General features: G+C 44.9%; 1 protein-coding gene across 3 annotated transcripts in view; it reads right to left on the reverse strand.

Annotated features, from left to right (window-relative positions):
• Window positions 1-411: 411 nt before the first annotated feature.
• Window positions 412-25,189, reverse strand: part of TAF3 (TATA-box binding protein associated factor 3) — a 162,805-nt gene continuing 138,027 nt past the window's right edge. For all 3 annotated transcript variants that reach the window (XM_083366094.1, XM_083366093.1, XM_083366095.1), the window contains 3 exons: window positions 13,212-13,476; window positions 3,933-4,039; window positions 412-1,122 (listed from right to left, as the gene is read on the reverse strand). In XM_083366094.1, coding sequence (XP_083222220.1) covers window positions 1,008-1,122; window positions 3,933-4,039; window positions 13,212-13,476 — 487 coding nt within the window. In that variant the 3' untranslated portion in view covers window positions 412-1,007. The remainder of the gene's footprint in view (window positions 1,123-3,932; window positions 4,040-13,211; window positions 13,477-25,189) is intronic.

Below are 25,189 nucleotides of genomic sequence, written 5' to 3' on the forward strand. Positions count from 1 at the left end.
ACTTAACAATTGTGTTACCAACTAACACCTGCAGTGATTGAGTTAACAACTGTGGCAAGATAGGTTGTAAAATGAGGCCAAATTCATTTACTAACTGTCTCACTTAGCAAGGGAAATTTGGGGATCAATTGTGGTTCGAAGTCGAAAGCTACCTGTACTGTAGCAAATTTTAAAATAGCCACGGTACCTTCTAAATGTTAAACCTGAGTAAAAAATAAAAATAAAATCTATTTCTAGAAAGCGCTTGGATGAACTGTTCCTTTTTCAAAAGATGGAGTCTTTTTGAATCTTAAATTCTACTGGGCTTTGGAGGGGAGAGAAAAATTCTAACTCATATTTTCGGTCGGAGAAGAAAAAACATACCACCCCAACAGAGGAACGCACACCCAAAAGAGTTATTACACAAAAAGCTAAGGCAAATTTATTTATTTTGTCATTAAAAAAAAAACGGGAGGAGGAAAAAAAAACAAGGAGAAAGTAAAAGTTTCAAATACTCCCATCAGAAAAATATCTACCAGTCATTTACTCCATCCCCGAGTCACATCTGATTTTCTGGCTTTGCAGAGGCTGTGTAAATCACTCCACGGCTCTCCCGCTTCTTAAACCAGGCGAACGCAAACTTGGAAAAGGCGGCAATATTTACAAAAATCTCAACTGCTCAGGTGATTGATTGTTCTTCTGGCTGGTGAGTCCGTAAGTTCTCAATTCATGTCTGTCACACTTGGTGAAGAAGGAGAGAGAGAGAGAGACAGAGAGAGAGAGAGAGAGAGAGGGAGAAAGAGAGAGAGAGAGAGAAAAGGAGGGAGGGAGGAGAGAGAGAGAGACAGACAACTGGAGGGACAGAATTGTGTCTTAAGATTGTGCATTTTTGTGGTTCCTCCAAGAATCCAAATCCTCAGAAATGGGATGGCAACGGACAGGCAGCAGAAGCTGGACCATATATCCCTTTGAAAGAGGCCTTGGGAGCAGGAAGGTCCAAGGCCCCTGCCTGACAATTCTCCACAACCTCAGTGTGCTTTGTGTTTCCCCTTTTTGTGTTTTTTGTCCTTCTTTTTGCTGGCGCATCTGGAGCAGAACCACTGGATCTCTTCTGGTGGAGCAGCCGTGATGCCCACGCAAGGCCTGCGGAGGAAAAGGACAAGGAGTGAAGAGGGCAGAGAAGGGAGAACCAATTCCTACAAATCGAACAGGATTAAATAACTACAGGTAGTCCTTGACCTACGGCCATGGCTGAGCCCCAAATTTCTGTTGCTAAGCGAAACCGTTGTTAAGTGAGGTTTGCTCCAACTTACGCTCTTTCCTGCCCCAGGTGTTATGGGAATCACCGCAAGTGGTTAAGATAGTCACACACGGTTGTTAAGTGAAAGTGGCTTCCTCACAGACTTTGCTTGTCAGAAGGTCGCAAAAGGGGATCACGTGAGCCCGGCATGCTGCAACAGTCATAAGTACATGCCAGTTGCCAAGCGTCGGGATTTTGATCACATGACCATGAGGATGCTGAGAGGGTTGTACAGTAAGTGTGGAAAAAAAACAGTCCTAAGTGACTCTTTTCAGTGCCGTTATAACTTTGAATAGTCATTAAACGAATCAGTATAAGTCAGGGGTAGGCAACCATGGCTCTTTTATGACTCGTGGACTTCAACTCCCAGAATTCCTGAGCCAGCATGGCTCAGCTTGGAAACCTCTCTTTCCCCTCAGCATGGCTGGCTCAGGAATTCTGGGAGTTGAAGTCCATGAGTCATAAAAGAGCCAAGGTTGCCTACCCCTGGTGTAAGCCATTGTAATTTGATTTAAAGGCAAGGGAACAACAGTTCACCATCCTGTGATGGTGGTGTAATAGAACGTGGTGTCGTTTTTTTTTTAAAAACCAATACGTTTTGTTTGAGGATGGCTTCAATTTCACACTCACACACACACACGCACACACACGCACACACACACAAAATGATATGGGGCATCGCCTACATTGAAGAGATTCCACGATTTTAATTTAAGTGGCGTCAGTGCTGATCTCGTGTTTTCCCCCACCTCAAACTCTCCTGTAGATATGAATAAAATGAGGCACCCGGTGGATTTACACAAGCGTTATTTCCTGTAGTTTCTCATGAAACATGTCCTTAGATACTTAGAATAGCTGTACATCTCTGAGTATTAGCGTTATGCGTTTTCTCTGAATTGTACTTCCTGATATATATATTTTTTTCCACAGCGTGCATAAACTGGAATGCATCTGTACATAAATAATTTTCTTTCTGAGGGTTTTTTTTTTGGGGGGGTAGTGTTTCCTTTACTGTTTTTAATCATTTTAGGGCCCTGGGGTTTTTTTGGGTTGTAAAGGGTTGTATTTCCCCATCCTTTAAACAGATATTGAACGCGCAAGGCAGAGCTTTTATTTATTTATTTATTTATTTAGTGGAGAAATATAGGAAATTAAAGGTTGAAGAAAAAAAACTTTAAGCTTTTTTTTTTTTAAAATAGCCACTGAGATCAGCTGTCTGTTTAAATGTGTAGAACGATTACTCAGTTCACTGAATAAATCCTTTCAGTTGTAGAACGGGTCTGTTTTTCAGTTCCGAAAAAATACTCTTAGGATTATTTAAGTAATGAAAATTCAGGGAACGCTATATTCACACCAGTGCTTTGCAAGAAGGAATTCAATAACACAAACAGTAGGAACAGGCCAAATGTATCACTTGGCTGCTAGCGAAGCCTGTTTGCCCAAGATAGAGGTCTATAAAAAATCATTTAAAATGAGGCCTGTGTTAGGTCTGGCCATGGAGTGCCCCCAAACAGGAAGGGCGGGGAAAAAAATAAACCAGATTTAACTTGATTTTACATTTACTTATGGTAGGAGGAGGAGGAGGTGGGGGCGGAGTTAAAGGAGGAATGAGTGCAGAATTTCTAGGTAGGCACAAGCAGACTAAAGTCCAAACTCTCCTTAAATTCTGTTGTTCTTTATCTAACTCCAAGCAGGTGCTAACAATTTGTAGAGAAGATTCTTGTACTTAGGTTTTTTTTTTAGCAATAAATCATTTTAACTGGACCTGCACATGTGAACTTGATTTTTCGTGCCTGATACTCTTAAATATAGTATCTATATCTATCCATCCATCCATCATGCCAGCCAGCCTATATTATTTTTACAAATAATTCAAGGGGGCAAACATATCCAAACTTAGTTTCTTCCTTCTGTTTTCCTCACAACAACAACCGTGTGAGGTGAGTTGGGCTGAGAGAAAGGTCCTGACCTAAAGTCAACCAGCTGGCTTTCGTGCCCAAGGCAGAACTAGAACTCACCGTCTCCTGGTGATGGGTCCAAAGTCACATGACAAGCTTTCATACCTAAGGTGGGACTAGAACTCACCGTCTCCTAGTTTCTAGCCTGGTGCCTTAAGCCACTAGGCCAGGGGTAGGCAACCTTGGCTCTTTTATGACCCGTGGACTTCAACTCCCAGAATTCTTGAGCCAGCCATGCTGAGGGGAAAGGGAGAGGTTTCCAAGCTGAGCCATGCTGGCTGAGGAATTCTGGGAGTTGAAGTCCACAAGTCATAAAAGAGCCAAGGTTGCCTACCCTGCACTAGACCAAACCGAGATTATTTACATGTACTTTAATGTCCTCCTCCCCACCCCCTTGAAACACAAGACTGATTGTAAGCGCTTCCTGCAAACTTTTGAGAAATGATTGCAGGTAGACCAAAAAGACCCAATTTGGACAGTTTTTTCGTGTTTTGGACACTTTAATGTGGAGAACCTGTCTGAATGCTTCCAGCTGATTACCATAGGTTGACAGCATTGCAATCTTAGATAATAAACAATTGTTTCCAAGGAGAACACTATTATCATGTGTAAGTCTGGGAACTACAACTCCCAGAATTCCCCACAACGGTTCCATCAGGTGACTTCGAAAGCTGAGCGTAGCCCCCACCACTTACCAGTGATACCAGTCATCACAATCGTCACACCCAATCATTGGGCTGCCATCGTCCGGCTTTTCACAACCGGGACAGATCCATATCTTATTTCCCCACTCGTCTCGGATCTGGATGGAGAGAAAAGGTGGGAGAAAGTGAGGACTCAAATGGGCAGAAGAAGCCTTGTTTCGTGTAACTTTCCACATGTTCCACCACAGCTGTCTAACATAGCGTTTCTTAACCTCGACAGCTGTAAGCTATATGGATTTCAACTCCCAGAATCCCCCAGCCCGAAGTGCTGGCTGGGGAATTCTGGGATTTGAAGTCCACACAGCTTAAAGTTGCTGACGTTAAGAAAGTCTGATTTAATAGCTCAATAATGGGAGGTGGGGGAGAAACAGAAGAGATCCCACCGCATTATTTGAACAAACACGAGTGTGCACACAGGCACGCAGCCTTCTGTAACAACAATATCAACGGTAATATATTAGATTTATAAGGAAGCTAGATCAGAGAAACTCAAGGCAAGTTACAACTGAAAAACTCAATAAAAACAATGATGTACATAAAATAAACAACTTCCTGTTCTGGAGAAGTACAGAAAAAACAATGTCAACCATTCTTATTCACAACTCGGAGGATTGCAGCCCATGGTTTGTTCAAAAGGCCAGCTTGTCAATGACGATTAATCTTGATGAAGATTCTCAGCTAGCCAGGCAGAGTTGCCTGAAGTTTGAATAATTGTAACTGGACTCCATTTCAACGATTCAACCTTCAGACAACATCAGACCACGTTCAGACAACTTGTTAATGCTTCTCTAAAGGAGAAGAGTCAAGAAGAGCCTTGGTGGAGCAGTGGGCTAATGCCTCCTTAAGTAACACCAGCTGCCTGCAATTAGTGCAGGTTCGAGTCCCACCAGGCTCAAGGTTGACTCAGCCTTCCATCCTTCCGAGGTAGGTAAAATGAGGACCCAGATTGTTGGGGGCAATAAGCTGACTTTGTAATAATGCCGCTTGGGGGGGGGAAAGCCCTAATAAGCAGGCATATACATAGAATGAAGGCTATTGCTAAGCACATTTGATTGCTTCTTAGATTGTAAGCCGCCCTAAGTCTTCGGAGAAGGGCGGGATATAAATGGGATTTTAAAAAAACAACAACAGACCTTGGGGGGGGAATAGTATTTCAGGAGTATAACAGGAGTCGTTATTTCTTAAAAAAAAACCCCTCACACGTGTCTGAAAAAAGTGTCTATACTGCGTTGGTATTCTAAAAATGCTAAAAGTCTAAACCTTCCATAAGCAACCTTTGTGTTGTGCAGAAAACCAACATTTGGCCCAGATCTAACCCTGATGACGAGAAGCATCTGAAAACCTAATGGAGAGCTTCTAAGTGTTTGCATGTAAGGTTAAATCAGAAGAGAAATTTCCTGACAGCGAGAACAATTAACCGGCGGTAGGATTTGCCTCCAGAAGTTGTGGGTGCTGGAGGTTTTCATGAAGAGACTGGACAACCTTTTGTCTGAAATGGTATAGACAGGGTTTCCTGCCTGAGCAGAGGGTTGGACTAGAAGACCTCCAAGGTCCCTTCCAACTCTGTTATTCATGTTATTCTGTTCAAGTTGGCTTGTTCCGAGGGCTCAGTTCCAGAACAAGCCAAACTGAGCCTGGGATGGAACAATGTTGGTGTGCCAACTGTGTTCTGCGCACCTGACACAAAGGCCATCAACCTCTCCTCCTGTTTCAGAAGGCAAGTTGGTTTGCTGAAGGGATAGCCAAGCAAATCCCAATCGTTGGCTTCAGTTGCCAAGGGGCCACCTCGGCCTTCCTCAACCTGGCACCCTCCATTTGACTTGGTCGGTACGTTCTTGTGCCCTCCACCCACCGAGCCAAGCACCTTGCCAGCCGTGGAATAACGGGGCTTGGTAATCTGAATCAGAATTGAAGAAGCTTCTTGGATAAGAATCGAAATGTTTTCAAAGAACCCCCCCCCAAAAAAAGAAAGTCTAGTTGCCTTTTGGAAAAGCTCCTCTGGGACAACTGTGCCCTGGATGACTGAGGATCTCCACAGACCTGCAGTCCGATGGCTTGGAAGAGGCCGGTGCTAGATGGGCGAAAGCAAGACTTCCCAACGGGGGAGCCGAAGCCGGTTACAGCCCTACCTGGCTCCTTCCATTCATTTTGCCTCCCTCTGTGCCTCCTCCCGGCCTTGCTGAAGACCGTCTTGGCCGTGTGCGTCTAATATATACCGCACAGGCATTGAGGTTGCTGGGTTAGTACTTATTAGCCAAACTCATCCAACTCAGCTCACTGATAAGATCAAGGGTATAAAAAAATAGTTACTGAGTAACTTTCCATTCCTTTGACATTTGTCACACCACGACATTTACAGAAGGGTAAGTGGGGGGGGGGGAGAGATGGAGAGAAAGAGATGGAGGGAGAGAGACAGAGAAAGAAACAGCAACAGAGAGAAAAGGAGAGACACAGAGAGACAGAGAGAGGGGGAGAGAAAGAGAGAGGGAGAGTCAGAGAAGGAGAGAGAGGGGGAGAGAGAGAGGGAGGGAGAGGAGAGGGGGAGAGTCAGAGAAAGGGAGAGACACAGACAGAAGGAAAGAGAGAGGGAAGGAGAGGGAGAGTCAGAGAAACAGAGAAGGAGAGAGGGAGGGAGAGGGAGAGTCAGAGAGAAACAGAGAGAGACAGAGGAGAGAGAGAAAGAAAGGGAGGGAGAGGGAGAGAGAGAGAAAGGGAGGGAGAGGGAGAGTCAGAGAGAGAGGGAGAGAGAAAGAGAGAGAGGGAGGGACAGGGAGACAGAGAAAGGGAGAGACAGAGTGACGGAGAGAGAGAGAGAAAGAGGGAGAGTCAGAGAGAGGGAGAGACACACAGAGAGGAGAGAGAGAAAGAGGGAGGGAGGGAGAGGGAGAGTCAGAGAGAGAAAGGGAGAGACACAGAGAGACAGAGAGGGAGAGACAGAGAGGGAGAGAGAGAGAGAGAGGGAGAGAGGGAGAGACAGAGGGAGAAAGGGAGAGACACAGAGAGAGACGGAGGGAGAGAGAAAGAGGGAGAGAGAGAGAAAGAAAGGGAGACAGAGAGAGAAAGGGAGAGAGAAAGAGGGAGAAAAAGAGATAGAGGGAGAGAGAGAGAAATGGAGAGAGAGAATTAGAAAGTTTATAGCACTTCGCTGCTTGAGGCTGGCTCTTCTATTCATTATGGGGCACATTCAGGATATAAAACATGCTGCTAATTAAGTTAATTGCAGCAATCCTATTTTGGACAAAATGCACACTGGAATTCTGGCTTCTGTTAGAACTTTAATGATTTTTGAAAGGTCTCTCTCCTTTGTCAACATATGAGAAACTTTCCAACTCTTAGGCCGTTTGATTTTAATTGTCTTAAATCCAAATAAATCTGATCTTAAATGTATGGGGCTCCACCTACATTTATGGGGCACCTTTATACCATATATTATTGAACAATTATTAGTCTAAGGAATGGAACCTCGATAGAACATGATGAGTGTCAGCCTATTTTTAACTGACAGATGAAATGAATGTGAAAAGTTATACTCTAAATGTAGCCAGCTATGAATATATAAATACTCTGTCTTTCTCCTGCGTTAAGTTTTTCTGTTTTGTGACTGCTTCTTTCCTATGTTGACGGAAACAAAATAAGCCAAAGCCGCAAGAGTAGTTACAGCCGCCTAAGAAAGCAAAAGTGAGAGAGGAGCAGCATGTAAATTTAATAAATATTTATTTAATCCAATGCCGCCCATCTCACCCACCGAGTGATTGTTGATAAATAAGAAAAAAGCAGAAAGGCTGACTCTGTGCTTAAATGTCGCCATTACACCCAGGATTCCGCCATTAATAAACTAAGAAAACTTGTCGATTAAAGCGATATAATTGCCTGGGTAAGTTAGGTGGTGTAGGTTTGTTAAACCACGGCTTGACTAAAATGGTTCGCTGAATAAATCTTAATTGTAATGGGCTTGACAATACGGTGAATCATGAGCCTGGGTTTACAAACCACCCTTCAAGCAAACTCGCAGGCCAGCAAGGAAATGACCGTTTCTTAGTGCAATCTGTCAACTTAAACTTTGATAAGGCCTTGGGGCCTTTTTAGCCGAGGTCTGCCCATGAACCTGAGTGGAGTTTAAGCAACAGTTCTGACATACCTAAGCCAACATGTCGCAGGCTTCTGGCTGACCGAAAGCTGGAATTGCATAATGCATAATGGTAGGTGAAAGAATTCTGTTTAACGACCACTGCTGGGAATTTAGCTTGGATGGAATCAGTATGGAAAAGCATCTCTCTGAGGTAAAATATTTGCCATTTCTGGATCCCCTCCAGAAATGACGGCAGGTTTGCAAACAGGAAAGCTTTGTTTGAGAAGTATAAAACGGAGGGCACTGCAGGAGGCTAATCCAGAATCGGCAGACAAGAGTTTAAAATGCCAGGAAAGTTATTTTTGGTGCTCTTCTAAAAGAAGAGGCGAACAGTCACTGACCTACTGAGGTGATTTTATTTTTTTTTCCCCCTCAGTCGGCAAATGGCTGCAAAAGCCGCTGGAGTTAGTAGGAATGGCGAAACTGGCTGCTTTCATTTATTTATTTATTTATTTTAAAAAAGAACAAAATGAGGCTTGTTTCTCCTTGGAAATTGCTTTTTGGACTTTGTGCTCGATCAGAAGGTCGGCAGTTTGGCGGGTCGAATCCCGAGTGCCTTGTAGCAGAGTGAGTGCCTGTTACTCGTCCCAGCTTCTGCCCACCTAGCAGTTCGAAAGCACGTAAAAATGCAAGTAGAAAAATAGGGACCACTACGGGGGGAGGGTAACAGCGTTCTGTGCGCCTTCGGCGTCTAGTCATGCCGGCCATGTGACCACGGAGACGTCCTCGGACAAGCGCTGGCTCTTCGGCTTTGAAACGGAGATGAGCACCGGCCCCTCGAGTCGGAAACGACTAGCACGCATGTGTGGGGGAACCTTTACCTTTATATATATATATATATATATATATATATATATATATATATATATATATATATATATATGTGTGTGTGTGTGTGTGTGTGTGTGTGTGTGTGTGTGTGTGTGTGTGTGTGCAATTTTGATTTGGGGTTTTGCTGACTAGATAGGTCTGTCGTTACGGAAATGGCCAGTGTGTATTATTATGCAAAAGTAAAAAAAAGTTGAAATTGAATGTTATTACCTTATTTTACTGCGCCAAAAAGTCGGAAGCCACTGTTTCTCTTTTCCCTCTTCCCCTTTACCCTCCCTTGTTCTCTCCTTGTTTTCATTTCTCTTTGCATTTCCGTCTTTTGATGAACTTACAAAATATTGCACGGGGGGAAAAAAAAAGAAAGAAACGGGGCAGACTGATAAAATAAAAAGAGCGACCAGTCTGCAGGTAGCCCTCGACTTACAGCAATTCGTTTAGTGACGGCTCGAAGTTACAACGGCACTGAAAAAGGGAATCACGACCGTTTTTCACACCGATGACCCTTGCAGCATCCCCGCGCTCAGGTGATCAAAATCCAGAGGCCTGGCAACTGGCGTGTACTTACGACGGTTGCAGTGTCCCCGGGGTCACGCGAACCCCTTTGGCGACCTTCTGACAAGTAAAGAGTCAATGAGGGGAAGCCCGTAAGATTCACTTAACCAACCGGGTTGTTAATTTAACCACTGCAGCGATTCAGTTAATAACCGTGGCCAGAAAGGCGGCAAAACGGGGCGAAACTCACTTAACAACTGTCTTGCTTAGCGAGGGGAATTCTGGGCTCAATTGTTGTCGTAATTTGAGGACTCCGTATACATTTTAGGTTGCCTTCATTGACATGATACCTTCCCAAGCTTTGGCGGGCTGGTACCTCTCCCGCAGAAGGACAATCCTGGTGAGATGCATCAAAACATAACCAGCACGGGAACCTGGCTTGCTGCGTTAGTACTTACGGCCAAACTAACTGCAGCTCAGCTAACTAACCAGAACAAGGGTATAAGGGAGCCCTCCTCCTCACCCCACCCCTTTCCTGGCTGTGAATGATGGGAGCTGCAGCTGGCTTCCTCCTGAGGACCCTGCATCGTGGAAGGCACCCTTTGTGTATTTCACTAAAGTTCTATCTGATCAAGATGAAGGCTGATTACATTTGAACTGTAGCTGGATGCCGACCTCGAACGTCCTGTTTGGCTAAAAGTCAGCCCCCCTGTGGTTTAGTTACTCATTTCTGGAAAGAAAAAAAACTAGGAGGGAACTTCTCTTGTAAGTCTGTCATACTCCTCTTTTCCTATTTCTTGCCTGTTGCACTTTTCTGCTACGTACGATGTGCCAGGGAAGAGAAGCTGCGCTCGCTTTAATAAGGCCATCTTTGCATCTGGAGAGCTGAAAGAAACAATGAACTTGGGTGTGGGTTTATGCACCCCTAACTTTCTCTGGACAGCCAATATTTGTTAAGAGCCACGGCAGGTTAGTTGCACTTAGGTCCTGACTCAGATCTATGGGAAATCCATGGGCCAGAGGTGTATATTTGAGAATTTGTTTGTGGACAGCCAGTATTCAGTGTGGGTTTATGCACCCCTAACATTCTCTGGACAGCCAATATTTGTTAAGAGCCACGGCAGGTTAGTTGCACTTAGGTCCTGACTCAGATCTATGGGAAATCCATGGGCCAGAGGTGTATATTCGAGAATTTGTTTGTGGACAGCCAGTATTCAGTGGGACCCCGAAACTCAGCACTGCAAAGGTACAGCCCAGCCCCCGCCCCAGACCAGTGAAAAAACAGCCTATATTCAGCTTGCCCCGTCTCTCAGTCACTGGGTTAAGTGGTTGTGTGAACAGGACTTGCGAGTTAAGAGTGTGGGGTGGAGGGGAAAAAAACAAAACAAAACAACAACCCAATGGAAAAGAGTTGGCTTTTCAAGCTCTCCGATCTGTCTGCCTCGAGGAACAATGGAGGCTTTTAAGAAGAGACAGGACAGCCATTTGTCTGAAATGGCGTAGGGTATCCTGCTTGAGCGGTGGGTTGGACTAGAGGACCTCCAAGTTCCCTTCCAACTCTGTTGTTCTGTTAGAAGAGCATATTTGCAGCTCGGGGTTGAAATGAGGGGTCCTTGGTGCTCTCTGAGCTTGCTGGTTTTCTTGCAGACGTTTTGTTACCCAACTAGGTAACATCATCAATCTCAGACGGAGTGGGGTTAGCTTCCTATTATATACTAGCACCTGGCCCTCTCAGTATCTCTGTGGTTTCTTCATTAGGCTGTTGCTTATTGTTAGTTTGTTTGTCTGCATGGGTAGTTCCTTGATTGGGGTACTATTTGCTTGATTATTGGTTTTGTGTGTGTGTGTGTGTTTGTGTGTGTGTGTGTGTGTGTGTGTGTGCGTGCGTGTGTGTACTAGCATGCATAATTCCCTAAACACAAGAAGCCAATTCCTAGCATAATTAAGAATATGTTTCTACCGTAAAGATTGTTTTTTTTGAAAGAGACATAGTAAGAGGAGTCCTATTATTATCCTTTAACTTAAGTAACAACAGCAAGAAAATATCGTATTCTTTTAACTGCATTCCTTCGTTTTTTGGGGTGATAAAGACACATGCCTTTTTCAAAGCTTCTTTGTATCTGTTATATCGCTTCATCTTAAGATGTTTACACCCATATATGTTTGATAAGTCTCAGAGGCATCTAAATATGCATTGCTGATTTTTAAGCTTTTAAAGGCCAGACTAATATGCCGATGATTCAAAAATTTGCATCCCTTTCAAGATGGAGCAATCAAATTTCATCACTCCACCACTTGATGTAGAGTCTTATTCACCGGAATACGTGTAACATTAAGCACAATGGGTTAAAAATATTTGGATCCTGAAAATCGTCTTGGGCATTACAAATCTGTCATGGTGAAGGATGACTTTTTATTGGTGAACTATGGAAATAAGAGTCAAAATGCAATCAGTGCAAGGACGATTTGAGATTTAGTAGTAAGCCTCAGAAACATTTGTCTCATGTACCTGTTTTGGGAAATTTCTCAACAGATCGAACCTTTCTGTTTTACTCATAACTTACTAAAAAAACCTTTCCGTCACTGTTTGTTGAGGTTATTTTTTTTCTGATAAGATCACTTTATTTTCTCCCCCCCCCCACAGAACTTCAATGGAGTTCACATTGCAGGTAAAATGGTGGTGGCTTTTACTAATGACTTTGTACGGGAATTAAATTAAAGCATTATTAGCACCAAAAATAAAATTTGCTATCATAGGTATCTTCTCCATCATAAGCACCTCATAAGTGTGAGACAAAATGTTTCACCTTAATTACAAAATGGTAACTTATTAAAATTTGTCAACTTGGCGCAGGTTATTCTGAGGCCGGTAATCCAACTTCTAATATCCAGGTTTTGTCACTTACCTTGGAACTAGAATGAGGGTGTTGTATTTTGGTGGCCCATCGTAACCAATTCTTTTAAAACTGGTCCGGTATATACAGGTGTTCTAATGATGTATCAAAGTATGATTGTAAATGGATGTAGCAATAGCATTTGAGGCTTATCTACTGCCCCATATGCTTTATGAGACTCTCTGGGCGGTTTACAAACTAGAAGCCTGGTTTGCATATTGCCCTCAAACAATCTAGGTCAGGGGTCTTCAAACCTGGCCCTTTTGTGACTTGTGGACTTCAACTCCCAGAATTCCTCAGCCAGGCACGCTGGCTGAGGAATTCTGGAAGTCCACAAGTCATCAAAGGGCCAAGTTTGAAGAGCCCTGACCTAGGTCCTCATTTTATTGATCTGGGGAAGATGGAAGGTTGAGACAAGCTGCAACCCACCTGGATCGAACTCCAGGCTGTGGGCAGAGTTTGCCTGCACTTAAGAGGGGTGTGATGGCTCAGCAGCTAAAGAAACTGAGCTTGTCAGCTGGAAAGCTGACCACCAGGGTTTGAGACCCGAGCACCATGCAACGGGGTGAGCTCCCGTCCCTTCCCCCGGCTCCTGCCCACCTAGCAGCTCAAAAGCATGCAAATGTGAGTAGATAAATTGGTACCACTTCGGTGGGAAGGTAACAGTGTTCTGTGTGCTTTTGCTGGCTACATGATCACAGAAAACGTCTTGGGACAATGGTGGCTCCCTTGGCTAAGAAACAGAGTTGAGCATCGTGTCCTAACGCCGGCCACGCCTGGACAGGGAAACCTTTACCATTGATTGCACTGAAACCATTGTATCCCCAGGGCTTCTGGTGGTGTTAAGGATCTAATAAAAGCATTTAAGGAACCCAGAAGGTAGGATGATGACATGTTCTCAACGAAACACATTAAGCCACCTACCACGTAAGTACTGACGGTCTCTGTCACAACGCTTCGAACAGGGACTTTAGAGCTTCCCATGGCAGACGGTGCAGGGGAAGAAGGCAGAATCAGAGCTGGAGCCATGGCAGCTGGGGGCAGAAGAGGAACTGCTGAAGGAGGAGGCGGTGGAGGGGTGACGTGGACGGGAACTGGTGCTGGAGATGGCGGTGGCGGCGGTGTCTTAGGTCGAACCAGGAGAGGTAACGGCTTAGGCTCCGTGGTGGACACCACTTTGCTGATGACACTGTTGGGCAAAGAAAGAAAGAGTCGACACAGGATTAGACGATACATTCCATTAACCCAAAATATGCTCAGCTAAGTGGAGGAAAAGACGTAATTCTGTTTACAAAGGACAAAAGAAGCAGCAACGGTTCGTCACAGCCTGGGAAAGAATTAGGGAAGGGAAACAGAAGTGACGTCAAAATTCTAATACAGGCAGGCAGTCCTTGACTTTCGACCACAACCGAACCCAAAATTTCTGTGGATGAGTCAGCCAGATTCACTTAGCAACCCTGTTACTAACTGAACAACCGTGGAGATTCCCTTAACAGCCGTGGCAAGGTAACGGGCCAAAACTCTCGTAGCAACTGCCCTGGGATTGTACAGGCCGTGCTTTCGATAATTTCCCAGGCTAGGTTTTATCTAAGTTTCATTTGAACAAATGCTGGGAAGGATGGTCAACGAAATCATTCTGCTCTGACTAGGGGACTGGAGGCTAAAACATGTAAGGAACAGCTGCTGGAATTGGGGATGTCTAGTAGTTTAATGAAAAGAAGGACCAGGGGGTGACATAACAGCTGTCTTCCAATATCTCAGGGGCTGCCCCAAAGGAGAGGCAGTCAAGCTATTTTCCAAAGCACCTGAAGGCAGGACAAGAAGCAACGGATGGAAACTCATCAAGGAGAGAAGCAACCTGGAACTAAGGAGGAATTTCCTGACAGTGAGAACAATTCATCAGTGGAACAACCTGCCTCCAGAAGCTGTGAAAGCTCCAACACTGGAAGTTTTTAAGAAGAGACTGGACAGCCTTTTGTCTGAAATGGTCTAGGGTTTCCTGCCTGAGCAGGGGGTTGGACTAGATGACCTCCAAGGCCCCTTCCAACTTCTTTACTATCATTATTAGTCTTTTTTTTGTCAATTGCCCAAGCAGATCCTGGATATGCAAACTCTGTTCTCCGAGGCTTACCGTTTAGCTCGGAGAGCAAACCACTGCCAAAAATCTAAATCCTGAGCCACAAGTATTTGCTATTATTTAAAAATGCAAACTCTTGTGTTATTGTTTTACTCTGATGATGTTGAAAGTAATAACCCTTAATTAGGATAAATAATATTATGTAGCACATATATTATACTCAGCGTGCAACTATTAATTGCTACCTTCTTTGCAATATAAAGCAGAGCTGCACTGTAATATATAAACAAAGCATTTGGCTACCAGCACGGAATCTTTGAAGAATGGAAGAGGCCGGCCCAACAGTTCGGCCCAACCCATGCAAAAGAAATCAGCTAATTTGGGAAGGGGAAAAGGAAAAGGAAAAAAAAAGGAATCTTGGGGGCTGTAGACCCAACAGTTTTGGACAAAACCAGATCAAAGAACAATGCTTTGGAGAAACAGAAGCTAAAGGGTTATACAGGTAATCCTTGATTTAGGGCCACAATTGAGCCCAAAATGTCTGTTGCTAAGCCAGGCAGTTAAAAGTAAATTTTGTCCCATTTTACAACCTCTCTGGCCAAAAGCATTACGTGAATCATTGCAAGTTGTGAAGTTAGTAACACAACTGCGAAGTGAATCTGGCTTCCCCATTGACTTCGCTTGTCGGAAGGTCGCCAAAGGGGGGGAATCGCATCACCCTCCGGGGTGCTGTGACTATCATTAATTGTGAACCAGTTGCCAAGCGTCTGGATTCGGATCACGGAGTTGCTGCAACGGTCGTTAAGTGTGAAAAAAGAGCCGTAAGCCCCTTTTTTCAAGTTGCCGTTGTAACTTTGAATGGGTCACTAAACAAATGGTCGCAAGTCAAGGGCTACATATACTTCAAGACTGCAAGTGAACTTTGTCTGTAGGGGTCGGTGCCTTCAGCACATCAAAATGGAGAGTTTTAAAGACGCTCCAACACACAGGACAACAATGGAAGCTGGTTCACGTATTAGGAAACTTTTTATTTTTCTATGATTATCTAACTAGCATCTTGACTGAGCCTGTCTGCGTAGCACAACCTTAGCTTGGGAATGGAAAGAAGCATTCAGGACGCACTTAAGAAAGACAGGAAGGAGTTCAGAGCCGTCGTTTCAGCTACTAGTCATCCCTGCTCTCCAAGTGCAGATTCCCCAAAAGACAAACTAAAACAAGCAAGAAGAGATTGGAGAGCCATTTGTCCGAAATGGTACAGAGTCTCCTGCTTGGGCAGGGGGGGGTGGACTAGAAGACCTCCGAGGCCCCTTCCGACTCTTTGTTATTCTGCAGTTATTCTGCTAAGCTTTTAAAAAGGGAGGAAACGCTAAAAAAAAAAAAACCACCTTCGGCGGGAGCAAGGACAATCTCCTTAAAAAGGCGACATTTGTTTTGAGGGGAAATCCACAGAGAAATGCCTATTAAAAAGTAATAAAAGACTTTTGCTAAAAAAAAAAAAAAGATGAGAAAGGAAACACTTCAGGGCCGCAACTGGTGCCGGTTGGCGAGACTGCCCCGACAGCCCGCTGTGATCGTTGTGCTCTTGTGCTGTTAAAAGTGCACACAAGCCTGAAGAACGGGCCATCGGGGCAAACGCCACGACAAAGGAAGTCTGAAGCACGGTGTTTTTCGAAGCACGTAAAACACAAAATACCTGGTACGTGCTCTTTTCGAAGCTAAGCTGGGATCAGCCCAGAACGAAGTAAGTGTTCTTATTATACAGGATTTGGGATGGCTGAATGCTAGTAAGGGTCATTATGTTCTCGGCGCAATCCCTGCGTCCCAGAGCGAAAAACCAACCAACCAACCCAAAACAAAAAAACCCTAATGGTATACTTTCCTTCTGACCCATCACATGCGAATCTTCCTATTGTCAGGCGCAAGCAGACCCATTTATGAAAGGTCCAAGTCAACAACTTTATTGTGTATTACCTGTGTACCACGAATCTCCCCAGGAAAAAAAAAACCAGATAAGGTTCCATGGAGCTTGGTAAGAATTGTGCCTTTTGCGGCTGCAACGAGGACTCAAGGCTAGTTCCCTGCTTGACCCCACCTCCTCCTTGCTTGGCTGGGAGTTTCTTAACACCTAACTACTCTTTCTGTGCACAAAGCAGGCAACAGACATCTTTACGAAACTGGACCTAAGGGAAGCTTATTACCGGGTGCGGATTAATGAGGGGGAAATGAATGGAAGACAGCTTTCAATTGCCCCCTGGGTGGTTTCCAATTCAAGGTGACGCTGGATTACGTGATCCCCTTCTGTGACCTTATGACGAGCAAAGTCAATGGGCGGCGGGGGGGGGGGAAAGCCAGATTCACGTAACAAGTTTGTTACTAACTTCACAGCTGCAGTGATTCACTAGACAACTGTGGCAGGAAGAGTCATGAATGAGGCAAAGTGTTCTTAACCAAGGTTTCATTTAGCAACAGAAATTTGGGGTTCAGTTGTGGTCGTACAGCGAGGACTAACTGCTTCTGTTCTCCAATCTTAAGCATCCATCATCTTATCTCCTCACATCTCCATGAGAAGGAGTGACTGCTAGGCAGCATTTGAAATGTTTATTTAGAACATGTGGCCTAGTTAACTCAGGTATCACATCCACGATCTAGGTACCACTCCCTTCAGCTAATAATGTTCTCCAGGAGTAGATGCAGAAACCGACTTGCCTTGCGCCACTTGGATGCGATGGGGTAATTTTCAAGAGGGGGGGAGTAGACCTTATCACCCCATCTGGAGGCAGGAGATGATAAGGGGCAGTGCACAGTAGAGAAATCAAAAGTCAAATCGTTTTAATTACTTCTGTTTATTTATACATTAACTCCAGAGACCGCCCATCTCTCTCTCTCTTGCGGAGCGATCCTGCTTAATAATGAACATTGCTTTGGTCTTTCCTTGTGTAGATGAACTGCAAGACTAATTTATGAACTCAAAAAATAAACAAATTACGAGCTATAGGGAGATAAGTCATTGGGAAATTGCCACACTGAAGACTTTCACAACAAGGTGACTGTAGAGATACAGTCTTTTTCTCTTGAACACACACACTCACTCACACTTGAACACACACACTCACTCACTCACTCTGCCTCTATGGCGGATTAAAATAATGTCCTGTCTTATCTAAAGAAGCATCATAGTCCAAAGAAAGATACACATTGAATTCTGGCATCTTTGGCTGAAGGACAGCAATAGAAATGCACTTACTTATATACCGCCCCATAATGCTTTGCAACACTCTCTGATTGGTTCACAGAGTCAGTCTGTTGCCCCCCCCAACAATCTGGGTCCCCATTTTACCAACCTCGGAAGGATGGAAGGCTAAGTCAACCTTGAGTCGGTCAGGATCGAACTCCTGGCAGTTGGCAGAGTTTGCCTGCAATGCTGCGTTCTCACCACTGCGCCACCAAGGCTCAGTTCTCAATTAGGACACCAGGGAAAAAGAGATTTGCCACCGTTTTATGACTTTTCTTGCCACAATCACTGTGAATCCCTGCAGTTGTTAATACCCCGGTCGTTAAGTGAATCGGGCTGCCCCATGGACTTGCCTTGACAGAAGGTTGCCGAAGGGGATCACATGACCTTGGGACACAGCAATGGTCATAAATATGAACCAGTTGCCGAGTATCTGAAATTTGATGATGTGACCATGGGGGGTGGAGGGGGTGGAGGCAGTGGTGGGATTCAGCTGGTTTGCATTGGTTCGGCAGAACCGGTAGCTAAATTTTTCTGAGTTCGGAGAACCAGCTGAATGTACACTGCTTCCAAAAGTCCAGTCTAGGCCTTGGAGGCCTGGAGGAGGCCTCCCAGGCCTAGAACAGCCCACCGGAAGTGTGTGGATGCCACTTCCAGAAGTCCATTCTAGGCCTCAGGGGCATGAGGGGGCCTCCCAGGCCTGCATCCAATAAGAGAACTGGTTGTTCAGGTATTTCAATCCCACCACTGGAGGGAGGGTGCTGCAATGGTCATAAGTCCCCCTTTTCAGTGCTGTTGTTGTAACTTTGGACGGTCACTAAATGAGACTGTTGTAAGTCGAGGACTACTGGTATTTTAAAAGCAAAAACAAGTCCGTCAGCAAAACTGAATGTCAGCATCCATAGCCGGCATCAGAAAGAGATTCTTCTCCCTTTCAAAAAAAATGTGCATAAAATCAAGAGTTTTCTTTCCCAACGTACAATCAGGCCCTGTTTCTTCTTTCTTCACCAGCAGAAGTGAGCATGGGAATCCCTCAAAAGCGACAATCTTTTTTTTTAAAAAAATAAAAATATCACCAGTCCCACACTGATTCTGCTCAAAGCAGTAAGATCGCAGATTAATTTCTACAGAGGTTGCTTTGCCTGGCAGTGGTTTTTTTTTTTAAACTAGGATTATACCCTTTATTAAGAGATAAAAAATAAATTAAGGGTTCTTTTTTTTCCCCTCCCAACAAAAATTGCCACCCCAGAAAGAAGAAGGGAGTCTGTGAGAAAAGCCTTGGAGCCAAGCTTGGGATGAATCCTGCAACCACATAAACTTAAAGAGGTACCACGCACCACTCCTTTTCCAAAAGAGGTGAGAATGGGTAAAAACAGTGTTGCTCAACGTCAGCAACTTTTGAGGGGTGTGGACTTCAACTCCCAGAATTCCCCAGCCAGCATAGACTTCTGGGAATTAAAGTCCACCCAACTTAAAAGTTGCTAAGGTTGAGAAACACTGCTTTAGTTTAGACCAGGGGTAGGCAACCTGGGCTCTTTTATGACTCATGGACTTCAACTCCCAGAATTCCTGAGTCAGCTGACTCAGGAATTCTGGGAGTTGAAGTCCATGAGTCATAAAAGAGCCCAGGTTGCCTACCCCTGGTTTAGACCCTTTCCCAGGCACTTTGCAATGGCAATTCCCAGCATTTTGCAACCAGCTGTGAAACACACAGTTGGCAATGCTGGCTGGGGAATTCTGGGAGTTGAAGTCCACCCAGCTTAAAGGTACTGAAGTTGAGACCCTGGGTTAATTCTCCCTGCAGAGCTCAAAAATCCTTTTTATTCGTTGCTCACTTTCCTCCAAGAATCATACAACCTACAGCAAGGGTCCTCAACCTTGGCAACTTTAAGACTTGTGGACTTCAGCTCCCAGAATTCCTCAGCCAGCGTGCCTGGCTGAGGAATTCTGGAAGTTGAAGTCCACAAGTCATAAAAGGGCCAAGTTTGAAGACCACTGGATTAATCATTGGAATGGCTTGCCTTCAGAAGTTGTGGGTGCTCCAGAATTGGAAGTCTTTAAGAAGAGACTGGACAACTATTTGCCTGAATTGGTATAAGACCTCCTCATGAGCAGGGGGTTGGACTAGAAGATCTCCAGGGTCCCTTCCAACTCTTGTAATTCTGTTATTCTCTTTGATCTTGACCGTCCTCCTTACCCATCCTTTTCTCTTCCAGTTCTTTCAACCTTCCCAAGTATAGTCATGTTTTGTGATCGATTGTCTGCTCGCATCGCACACCACAATTTTAGCTTCTCCAGACGGACCCTTGCTCTTTACAAACCACCCTTTGCACGCTGAGGGTAATTCTATGCTCACATGTAAATGAAGCTCACGCTTTTCTGCCCTGGGCCCTTTATTCAGCCTTATTCAGAAGAGGATCACGGGATCCTCATTTATTTCTTATTTAACAATGGGAAAACTGGAGAAGTTACCTAACATTCCCCACCCTTTCTACAGCCGTAATTTCATCTAAGTGGCCTCTGGTTTTGCAATTAAAACACTATTCCCCCATGGCACAGAAAATCCCAAGAGTGGTTGTTGTTGTTTTTTTCCTCCCCCAAGAAACTGAGCACACCACACTTATTTTTTTAAACGGAATTGAATTTAAAATCGATTTTTTTTAAAAAAGTCACCTATTTTAGCTTTGGAAGTTTCTATTCCATACGGCCCTCCCAACCTTACCTTCCTAGAGTAGATAAGGCCAAACGTGTTCTGCCAGTCATTGTATTGCCGTGAGTAGGTAAGTTACTTGGGTTGTGGTGGCTTGCAAGCAGCGCAAGCTGCAACATGCTCGCATCTGAGGTTGAGCACACCCCGAAGATGTGAACTAATTCCCTATCTTCTGGATGCGGTTCATTTGATTTCAATCTCATCCTGGCTGGCAAAGGCACCTAACCTTGTTAAAATGAGAGAGAAGGGGGTGAGGGAGAGAAAGACATCTTGCAGATGTTTCTGGGCAAAAAAAATAAAAGAGAGAGAGAGAGGGGGGGGGGAGAGAAAGGGAGAGAGAGAGAGAGAGAGAAAGAAAGAAAGAAAGAAAGAAAGAAAGAAAGAAAGAAGTTCCTTATGTCATATTGGAGCTTAGGACCGCCCCCGACCTCCGTTCGTTCCGCCGGGACCTGAAGACCTTGGCTCTTCGAGCTCTCTGGCCCAGGCTGAGAATTTTAATTTTAATTTTAATTTTAATTTTAACTGGGGTTTTATTTGTTCAGGGATGGATATAATTTTTTTTAATCTGTTTTTAACTTTTGTATTTTTTCTTTTAATCACCCTGTAAACCGCCCTGAGTCCTTCGGGAAAGGGCGGTATATAAATATAATAAAATAAAAATAAATAAAAATAAATATTTCCAAAGAGGAGATAGGGGAAAATCGGGGGGGGGGGGGGGGCGGGAAGCTGCAAAGGCTGCCCGACACGATCACCAAGGAATAAGTCTGCAGCACTTTTGGCAAGCAAGAATGAACGATGTGTGTAGTAGTGTTTGGCGTTTTGTAATGCAGAAAACTGCTGTAGATTTGCTAATATTGTGACTGCGTTTGGTGGTTAGAGCAAACAGCAACAACACACCTGTTTGAGCACTGCTTGTCAGTGCTTGCTTGCTGGTTTGGGGTGTCTGGGGAGCCGTCTCGCCCCAGCCCTAAAGAGAAATCAACCTAGAATTAAGGAGAACAATTAACCAGTGGAACGTCTTGCCTCCGGAAGTTGTGGGATGTTCCATGGCTGGAGGTTTTTAAGAGGAGACTGGACAGCCGTTTGTCCGGAATGGCGTAGGGCAGGGGTCCTCAATCTTGGCAACTTTTAAGACTTGTGGACTTCAACTCCCATAATTCCTCAGCCAGCAAAGCTGGGAGTAGAAGCCCACAAGTCTGAAAGTTGCCAAGGTTGAGGACCCCTGGCTGGCTGAGGAATTCTGGGAATTGGAGTCCACAAGTCTGAAAGTTGCCAAGGTTGAGGACCCCTGGCTGGCTGAGGAATTCTGGGAGTTGGAGTCCACAAGTTTGAAAGTTGCCAAGGTTGAGGACCCCTGGCTGGCTGAGGAATTCTGGGAGTTGGAGTCCACAAGTCTGAAAGATGCCAAGGTTGAGGACCCCTGGCATAGGCTCTCCTGCTTGAGCCAGGGGTGGGACCTCAAAACCTCCTGTGTTCTTTCTACAGGTAGTCCTCAACTCACAACAGTTCACTTAGTGACCGCTCAAAGTCGCGACAGCACTGAAAGAGACTTATGACCATTTTTCACAGTTACGATCTTTGCAGCCTCCCCATGATCATGGGATCAAAATTCAGACGCTTGGCAACCGGTTCATAGTTATGACCGTTGCCGTGTCCTAAGATCAGGGAAGGGAAGGGAAGGGAGGGAGGAAGGAAGGAAGGAAGGAAGGAAGGAAGGATGGAAGGAAGGAAGGAAGGAAGGAAGGGAGGAAGGAAGGAAGGAGGCACAGTGGCTAGAATGCTGTATTGCAGGCTGACTCTGCCCACTGCCAGCAATTCAATCCTGACCGGCTCAAGGTTGACTCAGCCTTCCTTCCTTCCGAGGTTGGTAAAACGAGGACCCAGACTGTTGGGGGGCAACGGAGGCTGACTCTGTAAACTGCTTAGAGAAGGCTGCAAAGCACGATGGAGCAGTACATAAGTCTAAGTGCTCTTGCTATCTCCACCCCCAGGTTGCCCGTCCTCTTGCGTTTTCAGTCTTTAGCTAATCTTTCTTAATTTTAATCGTTTTTTAATTAACTTTTTTTATCGTTTCATCAGTTTCATAAGGCGCCCAGAGTTGCTGCAACGGTGACATGGGTGGCATACCAACTGAATCAACAGGAGAAGAAATAAACATCACCAACTCATTCTGGCCGCGGGCTGGCCTCTCCAGATGGGCCGGCCTTGTCAGCTGGGCCTTCTGGAAGTGGAGCTGACCAAGCGTAGGCTGCCTGCATACTGGGAGTCCTCGAATTACGACCACAACGGAGCCCAAAATTCCTGTGGCTAAGCGAGGCAGCTGTTAAAGTTGAGTTCTGCTCCACTTTAGGACCTTCCCTGCCGCAACTGTTCAGCAAAATCACTGCAGGTTGTTAAGTTAGTGACAAGGCTGTTGAGTGAAATCTGGGAAGTTAAGGAAGGAACTGGTATTCTAATCAAGGAGCCGTTCTATAGGTAGTCCTCGACTTACAACCACAATGGAGCCAAAGGTTTCTGTGGCTAAGCGAGCCAGTTGTTAAAGGAGTTTGCCCCCATTTTACGACCTTCCTTGCCACAACTGTTAGGTGAATCCCTGCAGCAACACGGTTGGCTTCCCCATTGGCTTTGCCTGTCAGAAGGTCACAGAAGGGGAATCACCTGATCCCGGGAGCGCCGCAACCGTCATAAATAGGAGTCTGTTGTCCGAATTTTGATCATGTGACCCTGGGAGGGTGGGCTGCAAGATGGGTGGCCGATCACAGTCGCAAGTCATTTTTTTCCCCGGTGTTTCCCTTTCCCTCAGCTGTTTCAAACATGACAGCATATAAATTTCTGAGCAATTGAGTGCGTTTGTGGCTGACCCTCACGCCTCGGTTAAGGAAATTTCATTCCGGTCAAACGAAGCTAAAGCTCAAAGCCAACAGTTATTAAGATTTCAAAATCTGCAGCTTGGTGCTCGCCTTAAGTTTTTTTAGTATTTAGTGCTTATCTGATCCTGGGGATACATTATAAAACCACGTATCTGCCTGTTCTCGATACCTCATCCTGCTCTCTCTATAACCACCGAGCACGCTTGAAAAGAACGATCCAAAGCTGGTTTCCATTTTCACAGGCGGCATTCGTATTGATAGATTGCCATCACCTATGCCCCCTTTTAAACACAAGATGATTAATTGTCACTTTTATTTAGCTGCAAGACCCTGCAGCCCTGGAAATTTGCAGCCCTGAAATTTTGCTCTAATGAGCCTTCGTTCTGCAAAACATGGGCTCACTTTATAATGACGTGGCCTTACTTGCAAGCCATTCTTAACATGCCTGCTCCATATATACTATATATGTCATGGTTCCAACAGATGAAACTCTTCAAAAGAACTTCGAGGCCTTGTTTACCTTAAAGATCTTTTATTCGAGTAGCCTAATATCGGCACTTACCTCATCGAAGCCAAAAACTAAATTCTCCTCCCCTGGGCACATGGTAGCAAAACACAATTCCCTCCTCCAGTTGACAGTCATAAATCACATTCCCTAATTAGCTTGAAGCGCAGGCTTCCTCTCCAGCTCTCCAGCCCGCCAATTCTTTATCAGCTCTGGGCTCAGTAACCTTGATTCTCACACTAAGTTCAGTGTTGTTATGTCTAGCTGGACTCTCATTCACATTCCCCGCCCCCCCGAGCATCATCTAATTCTAAAAGTGAAAGGTAAAAAATGGATACATTTCTATCTGTTGTCAATGCAAAAACATCTGATGTTAGCAGCGTTGACACTATAGTTATGCAACATTTTGTAAAAAAAAAAATTGGGAAAGTGCAATTGCACAAAAAGAGTTTCAGGGATGGGGGGTGGGTGTTCGTGTACATCAGGTGTGTCCAACCCGTGGCCTGTAGGCTGCATGCAGCCCTGGACAGCTAGCAGTGCCGGCCCCACAAGATTGTAAACTTTTTAACATTACAGGTAGTCCTCGACTTACGAGCAGAATGGAGCCCAACATTAATTTCGCTAAGTGAGAGAGCTGCTAAGTGAGTTTTGCCCCATTTTGAGACCTTTCTTGCCACTGCAGTTGTTAAGTTAGTCACAACAGTTGTTAAGTGAATCTGGCTTCCCCCACTGACTTTGCTTGTCAGAAGGTCGCCCCGGGACGCTGCGACCGTCATAAATATGAACCAGTTGCCAAGCGTCTGAATTTGGATGAGACTATGGGGACGCTGCAACGGTCTTGAGTGTGAAAAACGGTCATAAGTCACTTTTTTCAGCGATGTTGTAACTTTGAATGGTCACTAAGTGAACTACCTGTAAGTCGAGGGCTGTCAGTAATACGTGATTTATATACATTAACTATATTATATACTTTATATGCTGCACAGGCAAGCCAAGCGGTTGGACAACCCTGGTGTACATAGTGAATTAGTTAGACCAGGGGTAGGCAACCTCGGCTCTTTTATGACTCATGGACTTCAACTCCCAGAATTCCTGAGTCAGTATGCTGACTCAGGAATTCTGGGAGTTGAAGTCCATGAGTCATAAAAGAGCCGAGGTTGCCTACCCCTGAGTTAGACAGATCTTATACAGATATTCAAAGATATTGGACGACCATTTGTCTGAAATGATATAGGGGCTCCTCCTTGAGCAGGGGGCTGGACTAGAAGACCTCTAAGGACCCTTCCAACTCTGCTATTCTTTTACATACGCGATTGAGGGATTATTACAACCTTTCATTCACACATTTTTGACCTGATCCCTATTTCTACGGAGAGTATCCCTGTAAAATGTACTCACTAGAGGGCACTGCACAGGGAGAATTCTGGAAGTTGAAATCCTTCATCTTGCAAAAATCTGAGAAACGCTGGGCTAAAATGACTTGAGAATTCTGGGAACTGTAATCTAAC

The sequence above is a fragment of the Vipera ursinii genome, assembly GCF_947247035.1.
Source record: "Vipera ursinii genome assembly, chromosome: 6".
NCBI lineage: Eukaryota > Metazoa > Chordata > Lepidosauria > Squamata > Viperidae > Vipera > Vipera ursinii.